The following is a 20,912-nucleotide window of genomic DNA, read 5'->3' as shown; positions in this document are numbered from 1 at the left end:
GAATGTCCCGTGGCCAGGCTGTTATCCGGTGGAAGATAAACGGACGCGATAACGATCGGCGCGTGTCCCGTCAGTGAGATTCGGCACACTGATGCTTCGATATTAGCGAGCGCGGGAGGATCGAGCGGGACGCAATGCAGGGCTCTTCTATAGTAAATGACGGTACCACCACCACGAGCAGAGAGCCTGTCGTTCCTGACCATGTTATAGTTCGCGATTTTAGGGTCACGGCGCGCGGGCTTAAGTAGGGTCTCCTGCACTAAAAAGATATCAATTTGATGGTCACGCAAAAAGTCAGAAACCTGATCACGTTGATTTGCGAGACCGTAAGCGTTAAAAAATCCTATCGTTACGGATAGGGGCTTTATTCTACTTATATACGCCATTGATTACCGGCGGAGTGAGGGGAGGACGTACGTATTTAATGACGCGTATACGTCGGCGTATTCTTGCACAACGGCGATAAAGTGTTGTGCAGTGGATGCAGCGCGAATGGCGTCGCCCAAAGCGTTAACGCGCTCAAAGTTGATCGACTGAAAGAAGTCGATCGCTAAAGCGAGATTGTCGGACGCGGTCGGAGGGCAAGTCGCGGGAGAGGGACGAGTTGCGGGGGCGGGACGAATCGCGGAGGAGGGAGTTGTAACCGTGTTCGTGTACGGCAGCGGTTTCGCCCAAGCCGAGACACTGGGCACCGGCGCCGGAACGAACGCTGGCTTAGCCTGCGACACAGAGGGTGCCGAGGCTTTGATGTCTGGGCCGGAAGCTCGGAGGCGGTTTTGGCGGGCGACGCGGCGATTTATTTTCGGGGCTCGGGGGCATCCGCGGTAATTTGCGGGGTGACCCTGTGTACGACACAGGACACAGCTAGGCGGTTCCGTCGCGGTTTTTTGATCGCGAGTGCAGAGGGCCGTGGCGTGATCTTCTAAACACTTGACGCATCGGGGGCGCGCGTGACAGTTACGGGAAGAATGCCCGTATAATTGGCAGTTATGGCACTGGCTAGGTGTGCCTTTCTTGTGTGGGGTTTCGACGGCGATTCCGGAAAGGCTACAGACCGTTCGGATGTTGAATATTTGCTTACCCTCGGGGGTAGGCTGGAGGGCGACGAGAACCATGTTATATGGCTCCCTTCCGCGACCTGTGTGCATGCGGTGTACGGAGTTAACCGGTAGGCCTTGTTCGAGAAGGTCGGCCTTGACTAGCTCGACATCCAACTCTTTAGGGATGCCACGTATGACGGCACGGAGCTCGCGCTCCTCCTGGAGCGTATACGTCTGGAAACTTATACGCTCCTTACGGAGGTAAGAAGAGGGGGCCCTATGGTCGTCGGGTGTTCGAACCTTAATTTGAATGCCGTTCGCGAGGTTACGGGCATTCGTGAAGTTGATATTTTTGGCCTTAAGGGCCAGGGAAACTCGATCCCAAGCTGCCTTCTCTTGGAGGATTACCGGGGGAGGGGTCTGGGTTTTATTTTGTGCCACCGGACGCGGGGACGGAGTGGCACGGGCTGGAGGCGCAACGGGAGTCTGAGGGCCGGGGCGCGACGCGTTCGCGGCTTTGCTAATTTGTAATCATCAGTAAGAGCATATGAATTAAACAATACAACTGAGATTAGGATTTTTAGTCTCAAGATGGCATTTTGGTTGTAGTGGCTTCGGGATCCGGTAACCTGATGGTAGACTTGTCAAAGTCAAAAGATCGATTATTGAAAACCAACCACAGATTTTTTCCCACAGAGGGCGATCCAAAAAGTGGTCGAAATGGATTGACGCCCTCTGGCATATAGATTGCATTTTCGGATTTCCAAAGCAATCTGTGGTTTGGTTATGAAAACAGTTTTGTAATTTTTGGATTGAAATTTCGATCCGAGATCACTGAAAAATATCGAGGATACGTTATTGAGACCGGCCGTAAGTGGGAAGCACGCTTGTGCTACGATACAAAAAAAAGGCATCTGCATGCATACATAGTCTGTGACTGAGTTATGTGTCAAGTAAGTTCGTATTATTAAGAAGACAGCTCGAAATCTAAGCGAACTCTCAGTAAGCACGTTGAAGTCGCACGGGAAACATCTAATGAACGTTATCGTTTAAATTAATTGTTTAATTAACGTAAGTACTTACTCAAATATTATGAATTAATGTTGTTTGTTATATCTTCGTAACAGTACGAAGTTTCCTAATGTTATGACTGGTTGTTTATGGCATGCGAATTCAGTCACAATTTTATATTATAACAAAGTTAAAATTTTAACTATCTTCAAAACGGAAGGAGACTATCAACTCGAACTCTTTCTCTTTTTATTTGTATACCCTTTTTTTAACTCTGTTAAGCTAAATCGATTGCGTTGATCTCATTTGGATTGCCCGGGCTACACTCTAATGCAGTCCCATTTTTTTTCTTTTTATGATCTATTGAGTATTTCTGACCTAAATTCCCAGAAAAAAATTACCCAAAAAGGCGCTTTTCAAATGAAGGGAGCATTTTAAAAAAAACACTCTTACTCTTTCAAGAAGTCTTATCTTACCTTATCTTATACCTTTAAACGAGCAATTCTTGTATATTAATATATATGTATATAATCTGGATCTCGAAACGGCTCCAACGATTTTCATAAAATTTAGTATACTGGGGATTTCGGGGGCGATAAATCGATCTAGCTACGATTTAATTTCAGAAAATGTTGTTTTATTCGTGTTTTCAATAATCAACTCTTCCCGACATCTATTGGCGAATAATAATACTATTTTTCTTAATTGAGGGCAACTAACCGCTTTAAAGACACAACAAGATGGCGTTATCAAAAAAAAACGAGCATAGCTCGGTCATCATCTAGTTATTAATTAAAAATGATATTGTAATGTTCGGTTTATTTTGTAGTCGGTGCTAGACAAGAAAAATTATATAATAAGGAATTAACAATTACGAGTAAAACTAGTTCCACCAAGTTGGTGGCACCAACCAACCGGTTTTACTGAATTTGTTTGACATCAAATAAATATTTTATATCTTTCACTTCAACATATTCAACTTACACAATGTTATTTTTAATTTTTTTAGTGAGTTGATCAAATATTTTTTTTTCTTTTTATTCGGTTTATCTTTTAGCTCAATGATCGAAATTTGACCACAATTGCTGAAATATCAATATTTTAATTTATTCAACGTATTGAACTTTTCTTTTGTGTTGTAATGACATTTAAAAAAAAAAAAACTGCTTTTTGTAAAACTGAGTAACAAAAACGTTTTATTGATACAATTAAAGTGTGTCAATAGCTATTAAAAATAAATAATCGATTGACAAACAAAGGAGAAAATATTTTTCTTTTTAAAAAAAAAAAGACTGAATATCTCCGATGTATTTTGTTGGTTAACACTAAAGTTCTTCAATAGCTACTAAAAAGAAAGAAAATCGGATAACGAAAAAAAGAGTCAATTGTACTTAACTGTTTTCTTCCTATTCTACACTTCCTATTTATATTTGGATTCTGACTTGTTCCAACTCCAAAAAAATTTAATTAAGACAGTTGTTAGGTATCTGTGGTGTTGAGCAAACGAGCAGGATGACCTAGTATAATGCGACTATTTTTGGTATTAGTCGGTTATGGGGGTTCGTGGCATCACAAAAAGAAAGCGCCATCCACTTTGACACATGCAGTCAATCTTTCAATTTTACAAAGACTCTTCCACCCTACAAACTGAAATGTACATATGATTCCTTCACGCTAGAAATGTTTAGCATATAAATGAGGACTTATAATATTGACTCTTCCACCCTGCAAACTGAAATGTACATATGATTCCTTCACGCTAGAAATGTTTAGCATATAAATGAGGACTTATAATATTGACTCTTCCACCCTACAAACTGAAATGTACATCATATGATTCCTTCACGGTAGAAATGTATAGGATTTAAATGAGGACTTAAAATATTCTCTACTCTCAGTGCATGTGATTCGGCTGATTTAATACTTAAAGAAGACATTTTACAGTGAATACAGTCGTCGACTTTGACGACACACGAAATTAGAAGAGGTGAGATGTTACTATTCCATACGTCCATCAGCCGCACTGATCACTTACCATTAGATCGGAGGCATACGCGTATGCCAACAAAAAATAATAATAATAAATAAACAAAATTAGTAATGGTTCTTTGTCGCATTATTTCTTTCGAATCAACTTCAACTGCATTCCAGTACAATGATTTTGACAATAATGATTTCTGTTTTATTGAATCAGCTTTAAACAGATCAACACTGTTCGCAGGATGTCAGAGGAAGTTTTGGATTTTGAACGAGAATATTCACCGAGTCGTTGGTCACCACGATTCTCAACCCCAGAACAAGTATTACAAAATCACGTAAAATTAGTTACCGAAGGTATTTATTGGTTTTTTTTTTTATGGCTCGAGTCTCTTCTTTGACGAATGACTCTGCCAATGTCAGGTACCAGGTATAGAATATCAGTGATATAGATAGATGGTAGCAGATGAGATGAATGAGAACTGGAGAAAAATTTGTAAATATTTTTACAGTTTAATGTTATTGCGGGAAATAAAATAAGCTAATGCATTTACAACTTTAGGATTAGGGAATGTTAAGAGATAGTTCATATTAATTGGGAACGGGATGTTAGTGTTAGCTAGTAAACAATATAGTGGTGGGCAATCTTTTTTTTATTTTTTATTGCTTAGATGTGTGGACGAACTTGCAGCCCACCTGGTGTTAAGTGGTTACTGGAGCCCATAGACATCTACAACGTAAATGCGCCACACACCTTGAGATATAGTTCTAAGGTCTCAGTATAGTCACAACGGCTGCCCCACCCTTCAAACCGAAACGCATTACTGCTTCACGGCCGAAATAGGCGGGGCGGTGGTACCTACCCGTGCGGACTCACAAGAGGTCCTACCACCAGTAATTACGCAAATTATAATTTTGCGGGTTTGATTTTTATTGCACGATGTTATTCCTACACCGTGGAAGTCAATCGTGAACATTTGTTGAGTACGTATTTCATTAGAAAAATTGGTACCCGCCAGCGAGATTCGAACACCAGTGCATCGATCGATACGAATGCACCGGACGTCTTATCTTTTAGGCCACGACGACTTTTAAATTCATCATTAAGAGCGCATTCCAGAAAGATATGATCTAAAGATTCAGTTAAATTGAGCGCTGAGGAATTAATTAATTGACGTGATCCTCCTACCATATCTCCTTTACTACCATACCATACGTCACCTAAGCAAAGTTCATCCCTATAATTTGGAATCGCGTTCTTGAACAGTGCGTAATTTTTGCTACCTACCCTCAGACTTGGGAATGAACCAAAAGAGCCGGTAGGTACCGAGCTGTATCTCTAGCATATGTAATCTCCATGAGCATAGTAACTTATTACCACAAAGTGGGCTGTAATCTATGTATGACAATAAAACATTATTTTATTTTTACATTCAGTCAATTATAAAAATAACTAAAAGTTATTTGGCCTGTTTAATATGCTTGTGTCGGCTGTGAAAAAACTACCCTCATTCGGTACTGGAGGCTATTTTTTATTTATTATGATGATTGATTGGAGTGGCTACCCAATTAATCAGAAAATATTCGGTTGATTTCGTAATGCTTTTGTTTGCAAAATTAACAGTAGTAATAAAGTAAAATAAAACATATAGTCAGCAGCAATGGCATAAAAATTATATTTGTAACTACGATCAAAGCGACTGTATTGTAAAATTATGGTTAGTTAAGTTTATTGCAAACTCGCTCGGTGTGAATGCTGCAATTAAACTTGTAATCCATAATAAACCTTAAAGCATATTGTTATAGTACTCGACAATATCTACCAATGGACAGTTCTAGCTTATATGTAATAATAATTATCCATGGTCGAGCGCTACTAAGCTCTGTACATGGAATGGTCTGAAATATTCAATAATGAATAAATTGATTTTTAATTAAGTATGAAGTCGTCATCTTAACACCACCTCGTTAGAGAATCTAAATGGGGCTGCAAACAGCAAAAGTTAGTGTCATCCACAACTATATCCACAACTACCCAGTAGAAAACCCTGAGCCGTGCCTCGACTCTTAAAAATGAGTGCACTTCAGATGTCAATTTTCACGGTGAAAGTTCGGATCAGCCCGGGACACCAGTGCTACGAGGCCCCTATTGCTTGTGCTGTGCGATTGTGTGTGCCCAAAGCGTGAGTGTTGTGATCCAGAAGTGTTGTGTCGGTGTGGTGACGCTCCGAGCAAACGAAATTCGGGACCCGGGAACAGGTGAGTTGTTCGACACCATATTTCTTAACGTCTGTTAATGCGGGTGGGTGTCGTTCATACCTGTGTAAGCTGCGTACTCACTTTATTCTAAAGAATAAAACCGAGTTACGTTAGCGCCACCGAGTCTGGCCATCCGTGTCCGCTCCCAGTCCTCCCCTACCCTTAGGGGTTTGGCGGGGCTGCTACTAAACCCGGTTAACTGACTCCTTGTAGCCGTGGCCCAGTTTATCGTGACCCCCGTAAGTAAATAGTAGTAAGTTTTTTTATTCATTCTCATTTTGTATATATATTGTTGGATTCATAGGTTCATAGTTAATTGGTAAATTTCCCTAGTTTAAGATAAAATTAGTTCAATAATTACAATAGTTCCGTAAGCCAATCAGAGGCGTTGTTCTTTTACACAGATTTTTCTTCACCCAACTACCCACATTTAGACTTGTTTTTTCATATTGATCCAAATTCTATTAAATTTAATTTACTACATAGCATCAAGGAAATTTACCAACCCCACCCAACGGTAAGTGGGCCGTTCGTTGAATGCCGTTGCTTTCCTAAATTCATCTTTTATTAACCATGTACAAACTGTTGTTTTATTATACAATTAACCAACGTTTGTACCTCCTTCGCTACACTTCTATTATATATCATTTGATTAGTTTATTTAATTTATACATTAACTTCTTTAGTAGATAGCATTAGTTATTAAGTTAGTTTGACAGATCCTGCGGGCGCGACAGTGGTACAGCTTATCTGCGACCAGGTTAGTAAACTGTGGTGTTGCTCGGCGGAGGTTTTCGTGGACCGTGTGTTCGGTAGTGGCTCTGCCTGCCAGTCGACTCCGGGGTTCATAGTGCGACGAAATTGTTTCGTCAACCTTGAGATCCTGGGTCCTCTGACTGGCCGAGCTGTGCTGGCGCGTGGTCTTCGGCCGCCGGCCGTCGAATGATACATTAATTAAGATAGTTCATAGTTGAAATTAAGTACAGTTAATTACTAATTAGTTAAATTAAATTGTTTTCATTATTCATTATTACTATTCATCTTTTTATTTTCTTTATCTTAGTTATATAGTCCAGTATTAATTTGATTCAATTCAATTTGATCGATATCATAGTAGTTAGATCTTAGTGTATAATAGTTCAGTTCAGTAAATTAAATAGTCAACAACATTAGTTGAGCCGCTGTCGCGTTGCGCGGAGTGTGACTCCCTTAGTTCTTTAGTTTCTAGTTTATTAAATTAATTTAGTATTCATTTATTATAAAATAAATATTCAATAATAACATTAGTTACAGCTCCACCTAGTATTCGATTCACAATTACCAACAATTCAGTTCATTAATTAACAAAGTATAGAGTTCATTGACAGGTTTACAATAAATTCAATAGATAGCGGTAGCATCGACCGGCCTCTTGCTTAACTGTTGTTTAATAGTTTGATAAAAAAAAAAAGTAGTTCAGTTACATTGTTATATTTCAAGTTGCTTTCCCTTATCGGTTTTAGTTTCTTTTTACTTCTCTGAATCCGTATTACTTCGGAAGACCGATGAACTCGGTAAGATAGGAGTCGGTAAAAACATGTCTGGGGGGACATCACCCCCCATAGTCAGCACGCCCGGCCCGTCCAAAGGACGTTCTGTGGTCTCACGCATGTTTGCCCACCGACCTTCGACCCCTAACCCCGGTCTTATGGACCCTGACCTGGCCAATCGGCCTGGACCTTCCAGAGAGGCCCAGGGGTCCCCGAAGACCGGTCCGGGGGAAAGTACCTTTCCTACTCCGGCCGCTCGTTCGGGGGCCACTCGGTCTCGAAAGAAGGCCAGGTCCGAGTCGGACCAGGGCTCATCCGGAGGTGACAAACGCGCCAGGATAGGACCGTCGTCTAGGTCTAGGGAGGATGACAACAGCGAGGAGTCCTCCTCTACTTCTCCTTCCTATACCACGACTCCCTCCTCTTCTTGTTCCTCCTCTCGCAGTGGTAGTCCTGAACCCACTCCCACTTCTAAACCCACTCCTATGCCAAGGGCTCTTGCCAGTACGGCGGAAGTACGACGGTGCAAGAGAACCCCTCCTCGTTCCCCTTCTCCTCCTATATCTCCCATCCCTTCTGTTCGGCCTCGAGGTGCCCCTGCCCTAAGCAGCACGGCAGGCAACCTCGAATCTACGAGGTATATGGACTTAGAGGCCACGCAGTTGCGTACGCATACGCAGACTCCTTCATTCCCAGCTGCTCCAGCTACCGTCCCAAGAACTTCGTACGCGGCCAAAGCCGCAGTTCGTCCTCCAATCCGTTCCATTCCTCCAAGAGCTACAGTCCCAATTACATCAGCCACTCCTACCCCGGGCACTAGGGGCCGCGCCGCAGAGCTCAAACGCCACCCACCTATATTGGTGGAGGTGCTCCCTAATTGGCCTAGCCACATGGCCGCCATTAGGGAGCGACTAGGCCGAGCTCCTTCGGTGAGGCCCCATGGGTCCGGTTTTCGATTCCTGCCTACGTCCGTGGAGGAATACAGGGCGGTCCAGTCGTACCTGTCGGGGGCCTCCGCCGCGGACAGTACCATTAAGTGGTACTGTTACGCAATGTCGGAGGACATCCCCACTAAGGTAGCGATTCGGGGCCTCCCTGCCGACACGGACTCGGCAGCAATCATCAACGCCCTCAAAGAACTGGGATTCCCGGCGCGCTATGCCCGGTGTATAGAGGCCAAGAAGGGTAGGCCGAGCTGCATTTTTCATGTAGCTCTAGACCACCTCTCGAAGGTCGACCTCGCCCGCTTGTATGCAGTCAGTGAACTGCTATACTTGCCGGGGGTGACGGTTGAAGGTTGGCGTCCCGGCAAGGGTCCTGCGCAGTGTCACCGCTGCCAGGCCTTTGGTCACGCCTCCTACAATTGTCATCGAGCGGTCCGCTGCGTGCGATGTGCAGGTGAGCACGTCGTGGCGGACTGCCCGAGGCCGAGGGAGGGCCCCTTCACCTGTGCAAACTGTGGTAAGGATCATGCCGCCGTCGACAGACGGTGTGTAACCTACCGCAGGAGGCTGAGGATGATGGGGGTAACCGCTCCCCCTCCATTACCACCGGTGCCGCGGCCAAGGGCGAACCCAGTTCTTACTCCCACCGCTGCCCCTTTACCGATCCCCCAAGGGAAGGGTAAGGGGAAGGGAAAATCTTCCCTTCCTCCTTCCCAACCCACACTCCTTCCTACGAATGTGGAGGCCCACGCCGCAGCGGCAACGCTGATGGCGGAGGCTAACCCACCACGTCCTTCCACATCTTCTGCTCCCGTCCCAAGAGCTCCAGCTGTTGCGTCTTCTAAGCAAGTACGCACTACCGGAGGGAAAGCTGCAAGAAACGCAAAGAAAAACAAAAATAAAAAGATCAAAAAAAAGGAGAAGAAACTTGCGGCAAAGGCCCAAGAACAAGCCTTGCAAACCCAAGCCACAGGCAGTACTTCAACTGCCCAACCCAAGTCACAAAAAGAGGCGCCTCAACAAATGGAGGTGGAGTATGTGGAGCCGGAAGAGGCAGTAGCCTCCACCTCCTCTATATTCAGGCCAACAACAAAACCTTCAACTGAAAAGCCCGTAGACCCAACGGCCTCGGGCCCAAATATTCATTCCCTCCCTCCCCGCCCTCAGCGTGAGCGGCGCAGCGGTCGGCAGGCCTCACAACCTGCTGGCTTTGCTGCATGGCTCCTCGCACTGTGGGAGAGATTGTCCGAGGTGATCTCCGGAGTGATCCGTGAGATCGCCTCGGGAGCTAGCCCTTTCGGGGCGCTCCTGTCGGGGTTCTACCAGATGATTGCGCAGCTCAATGGCTAGCCAGGAGTTGCGCATCATCTACTGGAACCCCGACGGGATTAAATCCCGTAAGAACGACCTCTTGATTCTCGCCCGGGAGTACAACCCTGAGGTTGTGCTCCTGGGCGAGACCAAGCTACGTCCTCAGGATGCGTTCAGGATTCCCAACTACTTCATGTACCGACGTGACGAGCTTACCCCTGCCGGGCGGCCGTTCAGGGGCACTGCGGCCCTCGTCAGGCGGGACGTGGTGCATGATCAGTTGGATTTGCTGTCCTTCACATCGACAAGGTCAGTCGGTGTGAGGGTACACACCTCGGGGGGAGATATGCGGATTTACGCCGCGTATAGACCCCCGGGGCCTGAGTTCCACCCTGAGGATATAAGACGGGCCCTGAATTACGACAGCCGCCCAGCTCTGCTGGTCGGGGACCTCAACGCGAAACACGTCGCGTGGGGCTCCCGACTTAACACAGCAGTGGGCAGGCGGCTGTTAGAAGATGCCGATAGGGGCGACTACTCCGTGGTCGGCCCCGACGAACCCACGCACGTCCCGTCCGCCGCGCGATATCAGCCCGATGTACTGGACGTGTGTGTTCATAAGGGGCTACGGTGCCCCGTAACGATCGAGGCACTGTACGACCTGGGTACCCCCCATCTCCCTATCCTGGTGACACTGGGTATGGGGCTCACCCGGGTTGCGACCTCGCCCCTACGACCGAAGGTCGACTGGGAGCTCTTTAAGAGACGACTGGTCGACCTTCCCGTAATTCAGGACCCCAACACCCCTGATGGGGTCGACGACGCGGCGGTCCGCCTTGTCGACTCCATCAGGGGAGCGATCGACCAGGCGACGACTCTTGTGCCCAGCGGCGGGCCCAGAGGTATACTCCCGGCCCATCTGAAAGCGATCATTCGCCGGAAGAGGGGCCTGAGGAGGCTCTGGGCGACAACTCGTTGTCCCAGGATCAAGCGCGAGCTTAATGAGTTGGAAGCGGAGTTGGCGGCGAAGATTAGCTCCTTCCGGGGCTATACGTGGGAGGAAAGGATTGAGGAGGCCCGTGAGGACCCCTTTTCCGTGTCCCTCCACCGACTTTGCCGCCAGCTCTCAAATCGGCCTGCCCCCACTTGTCCACTTGTGGACGAGAGGGGCAACCGATGCTTCTCGGCTCAGGCCCGCGCCGATGTCCTGGCCGCAATGCTGGAGCGGCAGTTCGCTCCAAATGACTCTGTATCCTCAGAGGCCGCATTCCACCAATCGGTGGAAGAGAGCGTAGCGAACCTACTCTCCTCCCCGGTGCCACCGTTGGGAGATGATGATTTCATCACTCCCGGCGAATTGCGTCTCTCCATCAAGCGGATGAAGAGGCGCAAGGCGCCGGGTGAGGACGGTATTCCCTCCCTCGCATTCTTCCACTTCCCTGAAACGGTCGTGTCATACATGACACGGCTGTTCAATTCCATTCTGTCCACAGGACACTTCCCGGGAATTTGGAAATTGGGCAAGGTCATTGCCTTGCCCAAGCCCGGCAAGGATAGGAGAAATCCCTCCAGTTACCGTCCGATCACCTTGCTGTCGCATGTGGGCAAGTTGTTCGAGCGGCTGCTGCTGAGAAGGGTGTCGCCGCACATCCTTCTCAAACCCGAGCAATTCGGGTTTCGCAGCGGTCACTCGACAACGCTGCAATTGGTCCGAGTTATGCATCACTTGGCGGATCGGTCCAACGCGCGCCAGTACACGGCCGCAGTCTTTCTCGATATCGAGAAGGCCTTCGACCGTGTCTGGCATGCGGGACTGGTTCACAAGTTGCTGCGGAACACGGACCTCCAGCACGCCTACGTGCGACTACTGGGGTCGTACCTGGAGGGAAGATCCTTCCTTGTCGCGGTCGAGGGCGCCAAGTCGTCGGTGCGCCCAGTCACGGCCGGAGTTCCTCAGGGGAGTGTCCTGGCACCACTCCTCTACGCTCTCTATACCAACGACATTCCCACGCTTGAGGGCAACCTCCAAGCGTGGGAAGCCGACGTGAAGTTGGCGCTGTTTGCCGACGACAGCGCCTACTTCGCGTCATCCAACTTCCCCTCTGCGGCCATTTCGAGGATGCAGAGGCTATTGGACTTACTGCCCCAGTGGCTGGACCGATGGAGGGTCGCGGTCAACGTGGGGAAGACTGCGGCTATCCTCTTCGGTCCGGTCCGCACAACAGTCGTCCCGGGACAGCTCAGTCTCCGTGGCGCTAATGTCGAGTTTAGATCCAGCGTCCGGTACTTGGGGGTCGATATCGACCGGAGTTTGAGGATGACCGCCCACGCCAAATCGGCGTTGGCGGCCGCTCGCTATGCGAGATTCCTCCTCCGGCCGGTGTTAGCCTCCGGGTTGCCGGTCAGGACTAAGCTCGGCATTTATAAGACGTATGTCCGTTCCCGTATCACGTACGCAGCTGCGGCCTGGTATCACCTCATCCCGCAGGTCATGCGGGTGAAGTTACAGGCCCAGCAGAATCTGGCTCTTCGCACGATAGTCGGAGCTGGGCGTTACGTCAGTAATGCCGTAATCGCCCGGGATCTGGATGTGGAGTCGCTCGAGGAGTTCATCCGGAGGCTAGCTCGTAATCTTTACGAGCGGGCTGACGGTGGACCCCACGAGCATCTCCACAATTTAGCTCCCTTGCACGCCAGACCACCTGATGGTCGGGCGCTACCAAGGGAGCTACTAGAACCCCCTTCTATGGTAAGATAGTCGGCTTAACCGGAGTGATATGGGAGTGCTCATAATGAGTGCCCCCATGGGACTGAGCTGTCCACACTCGTCAGTTCCCCCCACATTGTTGGGGTGCCCCCCTTATGGGGACCCATTTCCCACCCCCGTTGGGTGGACCACTCCCCCTTATGGGAAGTGACTATACGTCGGTCCCTCCCCGCGACGGCCTTCCCCTTTTGGGGAGTTCCTAGCGGGTGAGCGCCAAAGTAGTGCCGCGGCCCCCCCTCTGAATTGTAGAGGTGGGGCCGCGGCATGGGGCCGGTGGCGGGCCCCTCGTCTGCTGTCTGTTGCCCTGGGTCCTTGTATATAGATGTATATAGTAGTATAGTTAGTTGTAGTTAGTTTAGTTAGAATTAGTTAGATTGTAAGGGGAAAAAAAAAAAAAAAAAAAAAAAAAAAAAAAAAAAAAAAAAAAACCGAAGCCAAGGACAGCAGCCGGCGCCGGGGTGCCACCTCCGCGGGCATCAATCCGTCGCTTACATCAAGCTCATCGTATTATGTATATGTATATATTTTGTCGATGTGGAGTGCGCCGAACGCGCATACGAACCCTCTTCCCATTCCCCCCTGCATCAACTCACCCCTGCCCTATGTGGTAGGGAGCTTCTGCCCGGGCAGTGGGGTTCGCCCCGAGGCCCGTTCCGTACCCCCGTAAGGGGGTACGACGACCCTTCTTCTCTCTCTAAGTTCGGATTCTAAATAGTTCGAACAACAAGCTAGCAACACTCGCCTTGTCTCAGATGATTTCTGCTTCATGCAAAGCTCGGATGTCGGATTTTGAGAGACCTGATTTTTAACAGGTTCGAATCGGAAATGTCGCACTTGCCACCGTCGCGCGTAGGCGGAGTCCGGTTATGTCCTACTTTTTTTTTTTTTTATTGCTTAGATGGGTGGACGAGCTCACAGCCCACCTGGTGTTAAGTGGTTACTGGAGCCCATAGACATCTACAACGTAAATGCGCCACCCACCATGAGATATAAATTCTAAAATCTCAGTATAGTTACAACGGCTGCCCCACCCTTCAAACCGAAACGCATTACTGCTTCACGGCAGAAACAGGCAGGGCGGTGGTACCCACCCGCCCGGACTCACAAAAGGTCTTACCACCAGTAAAGTACTGACTTAAAAACTTGACTAGTACTGACTTAAAAAAGTCAGCAGCGGGCCACATAAACCGCTATCATCCAATCTGTCGGTTAATCAATTATGTACTAATATTGAGCTACAAACTCCTGAGAAATCAATACAGAGAGAAAGAACTTGTTTTTTCTTTCATATTTAAATGCCTATAATACTTTAATGAGATTAGACAAAAGGACCAGTTTCCCAGTCCGTCAAATCAAATCGATAAATTACAATGTGCTTCCTATAAAATATATTTGATAACATTTACATGAACTGTTTTAACTATAGATGTGAGCAGTATCACAACACGTTACTTTTAATGTAAGTTTCTTTTAAGAATTATTATTATTAGATCAACTATTTTTAGATCTTCCGGAAATAGAACACTTTCGATATGCAGCTGCTCTATTACTAATATCACTGCAGATCCGCTTAATTTCCTATGACATCGATTGGTAACCTTAAGGCTGCCCAGTATAACATTACTTGCTGATCAATATAATTATTCTTAGCGACTACTAAGCTCAATTCACTTTTTATCGACGAAAACATTACGGAACTGACTAAAAAATCTAAGAAAATTTTCAAATTTTTATTAGTAATAATAATATTAATATAATTACTGAAAACAAGTAACATACAGCCATCTGGGCCTACACTAGGATTATCTATACTATAGGAACCAGACATCGATATTCGTATTTATATACGCCTAAATACATACATAAATAGATATTACACGACCAGACAAAGAGAAAACAAACCTGTTCATCACACGAATGTTTGCCTGATCTGGGAATCGAACCCATGACCCTCGACACAGTAATCTGCGGCGCAAACTACTGCACCACCGAATCAGTCATTAGAGCCTTTAATTATTAATCGATCTACGAACTAAAAGTATTTGTCTGGAGTATCTGAACAAAGGCACAGTCACATTTCTTGATACGAGTAGTATGGGCACTTTATCCTTTTAACTTCAAACGACATCAAACAACGCACACCACGCTAACGCTCTTATTACCATATTATAATTTTCTTTTTTATTGCTAGATGGGAGGACGAGCTCACAGCCCACTCGGTGTTGAGTGGTTACTAGAGCCCATAGACATATACAGCGTAAATACGCCACCCACCTTGAGATAAAAGTTCTAAGGTCTCAAGCATAGTTACAACGGATTGTGGTACCTACCCGCGCGGACGCACAAGAGGTCCTACCACCAGTAATTACGGAAATTATAATTTTGCAGGTTTGATTTTTATTAAACGATGTTACTCCTTCACCGTGGAAGTCAATAGTGAAGAATTTACTAAGATTAAAATCTTATTTCAGCTAGCCTAGATGCAGTCATTAAAATACCTCATGAACTGGATATAGAATATGGACCCACATCTCGACAGAAACTCGATATTTTTGGAACGGACCTTCCAAATGGTAAGCCAAATGTTTTGATAACAATTTGAAGACAACCGTGGCTTAAAGGATAAGACGTTTGGTGTAATTGTATCGAGCGATGCTACTATGGGGTGCTGTAATCTCACAGACCGACAGACACAGCCCACTGAGTTTGTCGCCGGACCTTCTCAGTGGGTCGCGTTTCCGATCCGGTGGTAAATTCTGCGAAGAACTGCTCTTGTTAGGGTCAGTGTTAGCAACTTCGCCAGGTTTGAGCCCCGTGAGCTCACCTACTCGCTCGGTCACGTTGACATAGCCTCTCAAGCTATCAGCTTAGGTAGGAAAAAAAATCACCGGCAGGCATTTTTGTAATGAAATATGTAATTTACATATGTTGACGAACGACTTCTACGATGAAGCAATATTGTGTTTTATAGTAATTAATACATTTGGCCCATATCCGTAACTCAGAAGTTGTCTCTCGTAATCACTTAGACCCAGATGGGTCGTGAGTTGGTCCATCCGATAAAGGAATTAAAAAAGCCAAGCAGGGCACATGATCGTCCACGATATTAATGAAATATAAAGGCAATTAGAGTTCCATAGTCTTCATTTTTCTTTCAAGTCTAATAGCCGTGTCAAATGCGAGTAATACTCGTAATTAACTTAAAATAGGACATTAGAAGTAAGACACTTCGACTTGATATCGACTTGAAAATGTTTCCTAAATGTAATTATCTCTTGAAAAGGTCCCAGTGGATTTAGATGTGAGCCCACGCTTTATTTAATACAAACTCTATTCAAATAATCCAGTATTCAGTGTAAACTTTAATAAAGATTGCACATAAACTTGAAACTGTTTATTTTAGACAATATCAAATGAAACTGAATAAAGGTATCGACAAAGTTTGCCAGTATTTTTATTTGTTCGTATTCTTATTTGATTTCATAAAACAATACAACGCGCAATAATAAAAACTTGAAGATTTCAGTAGGCCTACAATACAGATGGGTATTTTCATTGTAGATGCTCCGATATTCGTTTACGTCCACGGTGGATACTGGCAGGAACTTTCCCGAGAAATATCCAGATATCCAGTGAAACCGTTTTATCGAGCTGGAATCAAAACGATAATTATAGGTTATGACCTGTGCCCTACGGTTACGCTCGGAGAGATCATCAAAGAGATACAGAATGCTGCTAAATACGTCTTCGAATACGCTGAAAAAATGAACTCTAGGTGAGATGAGACGGTTAGATTATAGACTAATGACCCGTGAACGATCGATAATAGCCTCGATGCTTTTGACGTTGCAAAAAGCGATTGTTTTTTTTGTTATTGTGATCGGCTTTGAAGAACCAATATAAGTGGAAAAAAAAATAATTATAATCTGTTATTATTGTAATATAGTATTGTAAATGCTTTTGATAAAGATGTTTAACCTCTCCACAGTATCATATCAAATGTCAATTTTAAAATTAATTTTGCAACAACAAACCAAACATAGGGTTTTTTTTAACAATATAAAATCAACAATAAGAATAATATAATATAATATAATAAGTATAATAATGTAGGCTTGGTTAGAACGGAACGCATGAAAAGAGTGTGAAACGGAACGTTAACATGTGAATGAGAAAAAACAGAAAGGGGAAAGAGAATGACAGAGAAAAGGAAGACGGTTAAAAAATGAGCAAGGCGTAATAATAGTGTTAATTAATTTTTAAATGAGGTTTGAAGTGTGGGGCAGCCTTTGTAACTATACTGAGACCTTAGAACTTATATCTCAAGGTAGGTGGCGCATTTACGTTGTAGATATCTATGGGCTCCAGTAACCACTTAATATCAGGTGGGCTGTGAGCTCGTCCACACATCTTAGCAATAAAAAAATAATAATAATAATTATAGAACAGAAGATTTTGAAACAGTGGATGTTTTATTCTATGCGCTGCGACCGCTATTCTACAATAACATATAGTCAACTATAAGTGTTCGCTGTAAAACGATTACAATTGCTACTGAACTACGCCCTACGTAGAATTTACTCTCGATTTGTCCACAGGGGCATATATTTTGCTGGGCATTCGGCTGGAGCTCACCTCGTTTCGAAAATACTTGATAACGCAGAATTACTTCACAATACCTCCGGCTCTGATCGGCTCCTTGGTGTATTTCTCATCTCTGGAGTTTACGATTTACGTGATCTAATCAAGACAACTGTAAATGCTCCTTTAAAATTGAATGAAACAACGGCTGCCGCATTTTCACCGATTCTAAGCAATTATCAACACATACGGGACAGTGATGTGTTTGACAAGATACGGGTGCACATCATAGTCGGAAAACATGATAGTCCCACATTTCAGAAGCAGTCCAGGGATTTTTGCAAAGTTCTGCAATCGAATTTCGGTGTGAAGGCTTACCTAGACATTATGGAAAACTTTGATCATTTCGACATAGTCGAAGCGCTCGGAGAACATGAAAATTACTTGAAATTTTTTATATCAAGCGGTGTCTGTGATTAATGTACATTGATATTTAAATAGCTTTACATGTAAATTAATACAATAAACATTGCCTAAGCTGTTCCAACTAACGTGATTGTATTTAATTCAACCAGAGAAATTCGTTAGTGCATGGTTGCTAAATCTAAGTCCCCAACACCACATTTCATTTATTCTTCTTCTCTTCACCTCTTGATTCAAATGAGTTTATACAGAATGTATTAGAAATATTCTAGAAAACTGCATTGGATAGTAAAGCAAGTGATTGTTGGCACTAAATATTCTGCCGTGAAGCAGTAATGCGTTTCGTTTTGAAGGGTGGGGCAACCGTTGTAACTATACTGAGACCTTTTTTTTTTTTTATTGCCTTTGTAGGCAGACGGGAATACGGCCCACCTGATAGTGAGTGGTTACCGTCGCCCATGGACTTCAGCAATGCCATGGGCAGAGCCAAGCCGCTGCCTACCGCTTAATACTCTCCACAAGCCTCGTTTGAAGAAGGACATGTCATAGCGCTCGGGAAACACCGTGGAGGGGAGCTCATTCCATAGCCGGATGGTACGTGGCAAAAAAGATCTCTGGAAACGCAATGTGGATGACCTCAGTGGCTCCAGGTAGTATGGATGAACTCTACTCCGGTGGCGGGCGGTGCGATGGTAAAAACGAGATGCTGGTATCATCTCGAACAATTCCTCAGAGCACTCCCCATGGAACATACGGTAAGAGAACCTTAGAACTTATATCTCAAGGTGGGTGACGGCATACGTTGTAGATGTTTATGGGCTCCGGTAACCACATAACAGTAGGTGGGCTGTGATATGCAATAAAAAAAATGCAAAAAAATATAAGCAATATTTTTGGATTGCACGCAATGTATTAAAAATAAAAATCAAATAACCGGTGGAATACACGGTCTCGAGGAAAGGAGGAGGGCGCCTACCCACTACCTTGTAGCTAGCTACATTACGGGCATTAACGTAATTGTTATTATAAATGAATATCGTTTTACGTTTACATTATATTTTTCCCCGTTTCGGCCAAAGTTCTCTTTACGCCCGTGTGAAAACGCGTGAAAATGTGTGTGTTCAATGGCGAATTGCGTGGAAAGTTGACTAAAAGTTGGATATTGCCAAGCGGCGTAGTGTCGTGCCTCGTATCGCGTACTGGCGGCAGAACGCTACGCGACGCCGCGCTGGCCACACTCCGCGGTACTTCGCATGATGTGAACCACCAGAATGCGATCGCTCAAACTCGTAGGGACTAATGAATTTTAACTCGACAAACAGTATTATACTATCGTATTAAACCTAAGTCGTGCGACTAAGAGCAATACTTAATATTTTCCTTAGTATTAAAAGTTTTTAAAGTAGTTTTAGAAGTTTGATGTAGCTCAGGCTTTGTAACGTGTTTACGATAGCTGTAATTACCGTTGTGCTTGGCGTCAGCTAACAATTTTCAAGGTAAGTTTAACGTAAATACGGTATATTTTTCTTCCTAACTACTGCTAAACATAGGTTACACAATAATAATAAGCATAAAATTTTAATATAAATAATTTATCGCAAACTTGACTTGGTTCTTTGAATTTAATTAACTGAAATTGAAAGAAAAAGCCAATCGTCTCTTACTAAATATGAGTGCATGAGTGACAGGTAACAACGCAAAGACCTAATATGTAAATATTTTAAATTATTTTTTATTAATTTTTAATTTGCGTTCAATAGTTTGTCCAACATACATATTTCACAGAATATTTCAAAATAATTTCTTCCTAACTTCAAGGCGTTCGTTTTAGTTGAAATCGTATGCGTACAAAGAACTGATGACAATACAATAATTTTCCTAATTTGGCCCAATGTCAGTATCACCAGAATTAAAATTGATTATTTTAATTTAATCGCTATGCTTGCCATCAAATAGTGCTCTTTTAGTTTCTAAACGAAATTTTGTTAAGTACTAAATTAAAGCAGCCAAAACCACGGAACATATCAGGTCCCTATATAAAGAAACCAAAGAGATAGAATTAAAACTGTTTTGGAAAATTTAAACTGGCAACATTTATATAAACAAGGACTACTGATTCATTAAATTCCACAAAAAAGAGAGCATTTACTATACAAAAACAAATCTAAAATAGACTCAAATACTTCATTGCACACACAAATAATTAAATTATTAATTTTCGCATTTTCTTCGGTTTTCAAAACGCGTAGACCTAATTAAAACTACTCTAAAGTTTAATCTCACGTTTTTTTTTCTTTTTTTCATTAAAGTATTCAATATTTAATTAAATAAACTCGATTTGAATCCGCAAAAACTGATTTAATTTTGTTAATTTGGTTTCTTTCTCTATTTTTTTATTTTTTTTTTATTGCTTAGATGTGTGGACGAGCTCACAGCCCACCTGGTGTTAAGTGGTTACTGGAGCCCATATACATCTACAACGTAAATGCGCCACACACCTTGAGATATAGTTCTAAGGTCTCAGTATAGTCACAACGGCTGCCCCACCCTTCAAACCGAAACGCATTACTGCTTCACGGCAGAAATAGGCGGGGCGGTGGTACCTACCCGTGCGGACTCACAAGAGGTCCTACCACCAGTAATTACGCAAATTATAATTTTGCGGGTTTGATTTTTACTGCACGATGTTATTCCTTCACCGTGGAAGTCAATCGTGAACATTTGTTGAGTACGTATTTCATTAGAAAAATTGGTACCCGCCAGCGAGATTCGAACACCGGTGCATCGCTCGATACGAATGCACCGGACGTCTTATCCTTTAGGCCACGACGACACAAACTTTTTATACACGAAAATAAAAATTACAAGATATAAGTAGACATAGTAACTTGGAGACTTGAATCCTACGACAGATCAGAATCGGGTTATCATCTCATCAAGATGTAATTACAAAATGAACTACGTAACTTTAGTTTAACAGTATGATCCAAAACGCGCCAAGACAACGCGGTGAAACGGGTTTATTAGCATCAATCAGAATGAAGATACAGTACCGTAGCTTGGAATGAAT

The 20,912-nt window shown here is 44.2% G+C and overlaps 2 protein-coding genes across 3 annotated transcripts in view; both read left to right on the top strand.

The window, feature by feature from the left end:
* The first annotated feature begins 1,962 nt into the window (after positions 1 to 1,962).
* LOC114247161 (kynurenine formamidase) lies at positions 1,963 to 17,970 on the top strand. Of its 2 annotated transcripts, XM_089732778.1 has the most exons (6): positions 2,060 to 2,111; positions 3,950 to 4,038; positions 4,273 to 4,385; positions 15,310 to 15,411; positions 16,400 to 16,613; positions 17,437 to 17,970. In XM_089732778.1, exons 3-6 carry the CDS (start codon positions 4,274 to 4,276, stop codon positions 17,897 to 17,899), a joined length of 891 nt encoding a protein of 296 aa, XP_089588904.1. In that variant the 5' UTR covers positions 2,060 to 2,111; positions 3,950 to 4,038; position 4,273; the 3' UTR covers positions 17,900 to 17,970. The 2 variants fall into 2 exon arrangements, with proteins under 2 accessions (XP_028035833.2, XP_089588904.1); XM_028180032.2 differs by lacking the exon at positions 3,950 to 4,038 and having other exon boundaries at positions 1,963 to 2,111.
* Positions 17,971 to 19,042: 1,072 nt separating this feature from the next.
* The window catches only part of LOC114247155 (uncharacterized), a 62,122-nt gene continuing 60,252 nt past the window's right edge, over positions 19,043 to 20,912 (top strand). The window contains exon 1 of the mRNA XM_028180022.2: positions 19,043 to 19,338. The gene's annotated coding sequence lies outside the window, so the exon portion shown is untranslated. The remainder of the gene's footprint in view (positions 19,339 to 20,912) is intronic.

The sequence above is a fragment of the Bombyx mandarina genome, chromosome 15, assembly GCF_030267445.1.
Source record: "Bombyx mandarina strain Sakado chromosome 15, ASM3026744v2".
Taxonomy (NCBI): Eukaryota; Metazoa; Arthropoda; class Insecta; order Lepidoptera; family Bombycidae; genus Bombyx; species Bombyx mandarina.
Note: the sequence above shows the minus strand (reverse complement) of the source record. Positions and strands in the feature narration are given on the sequence as shown.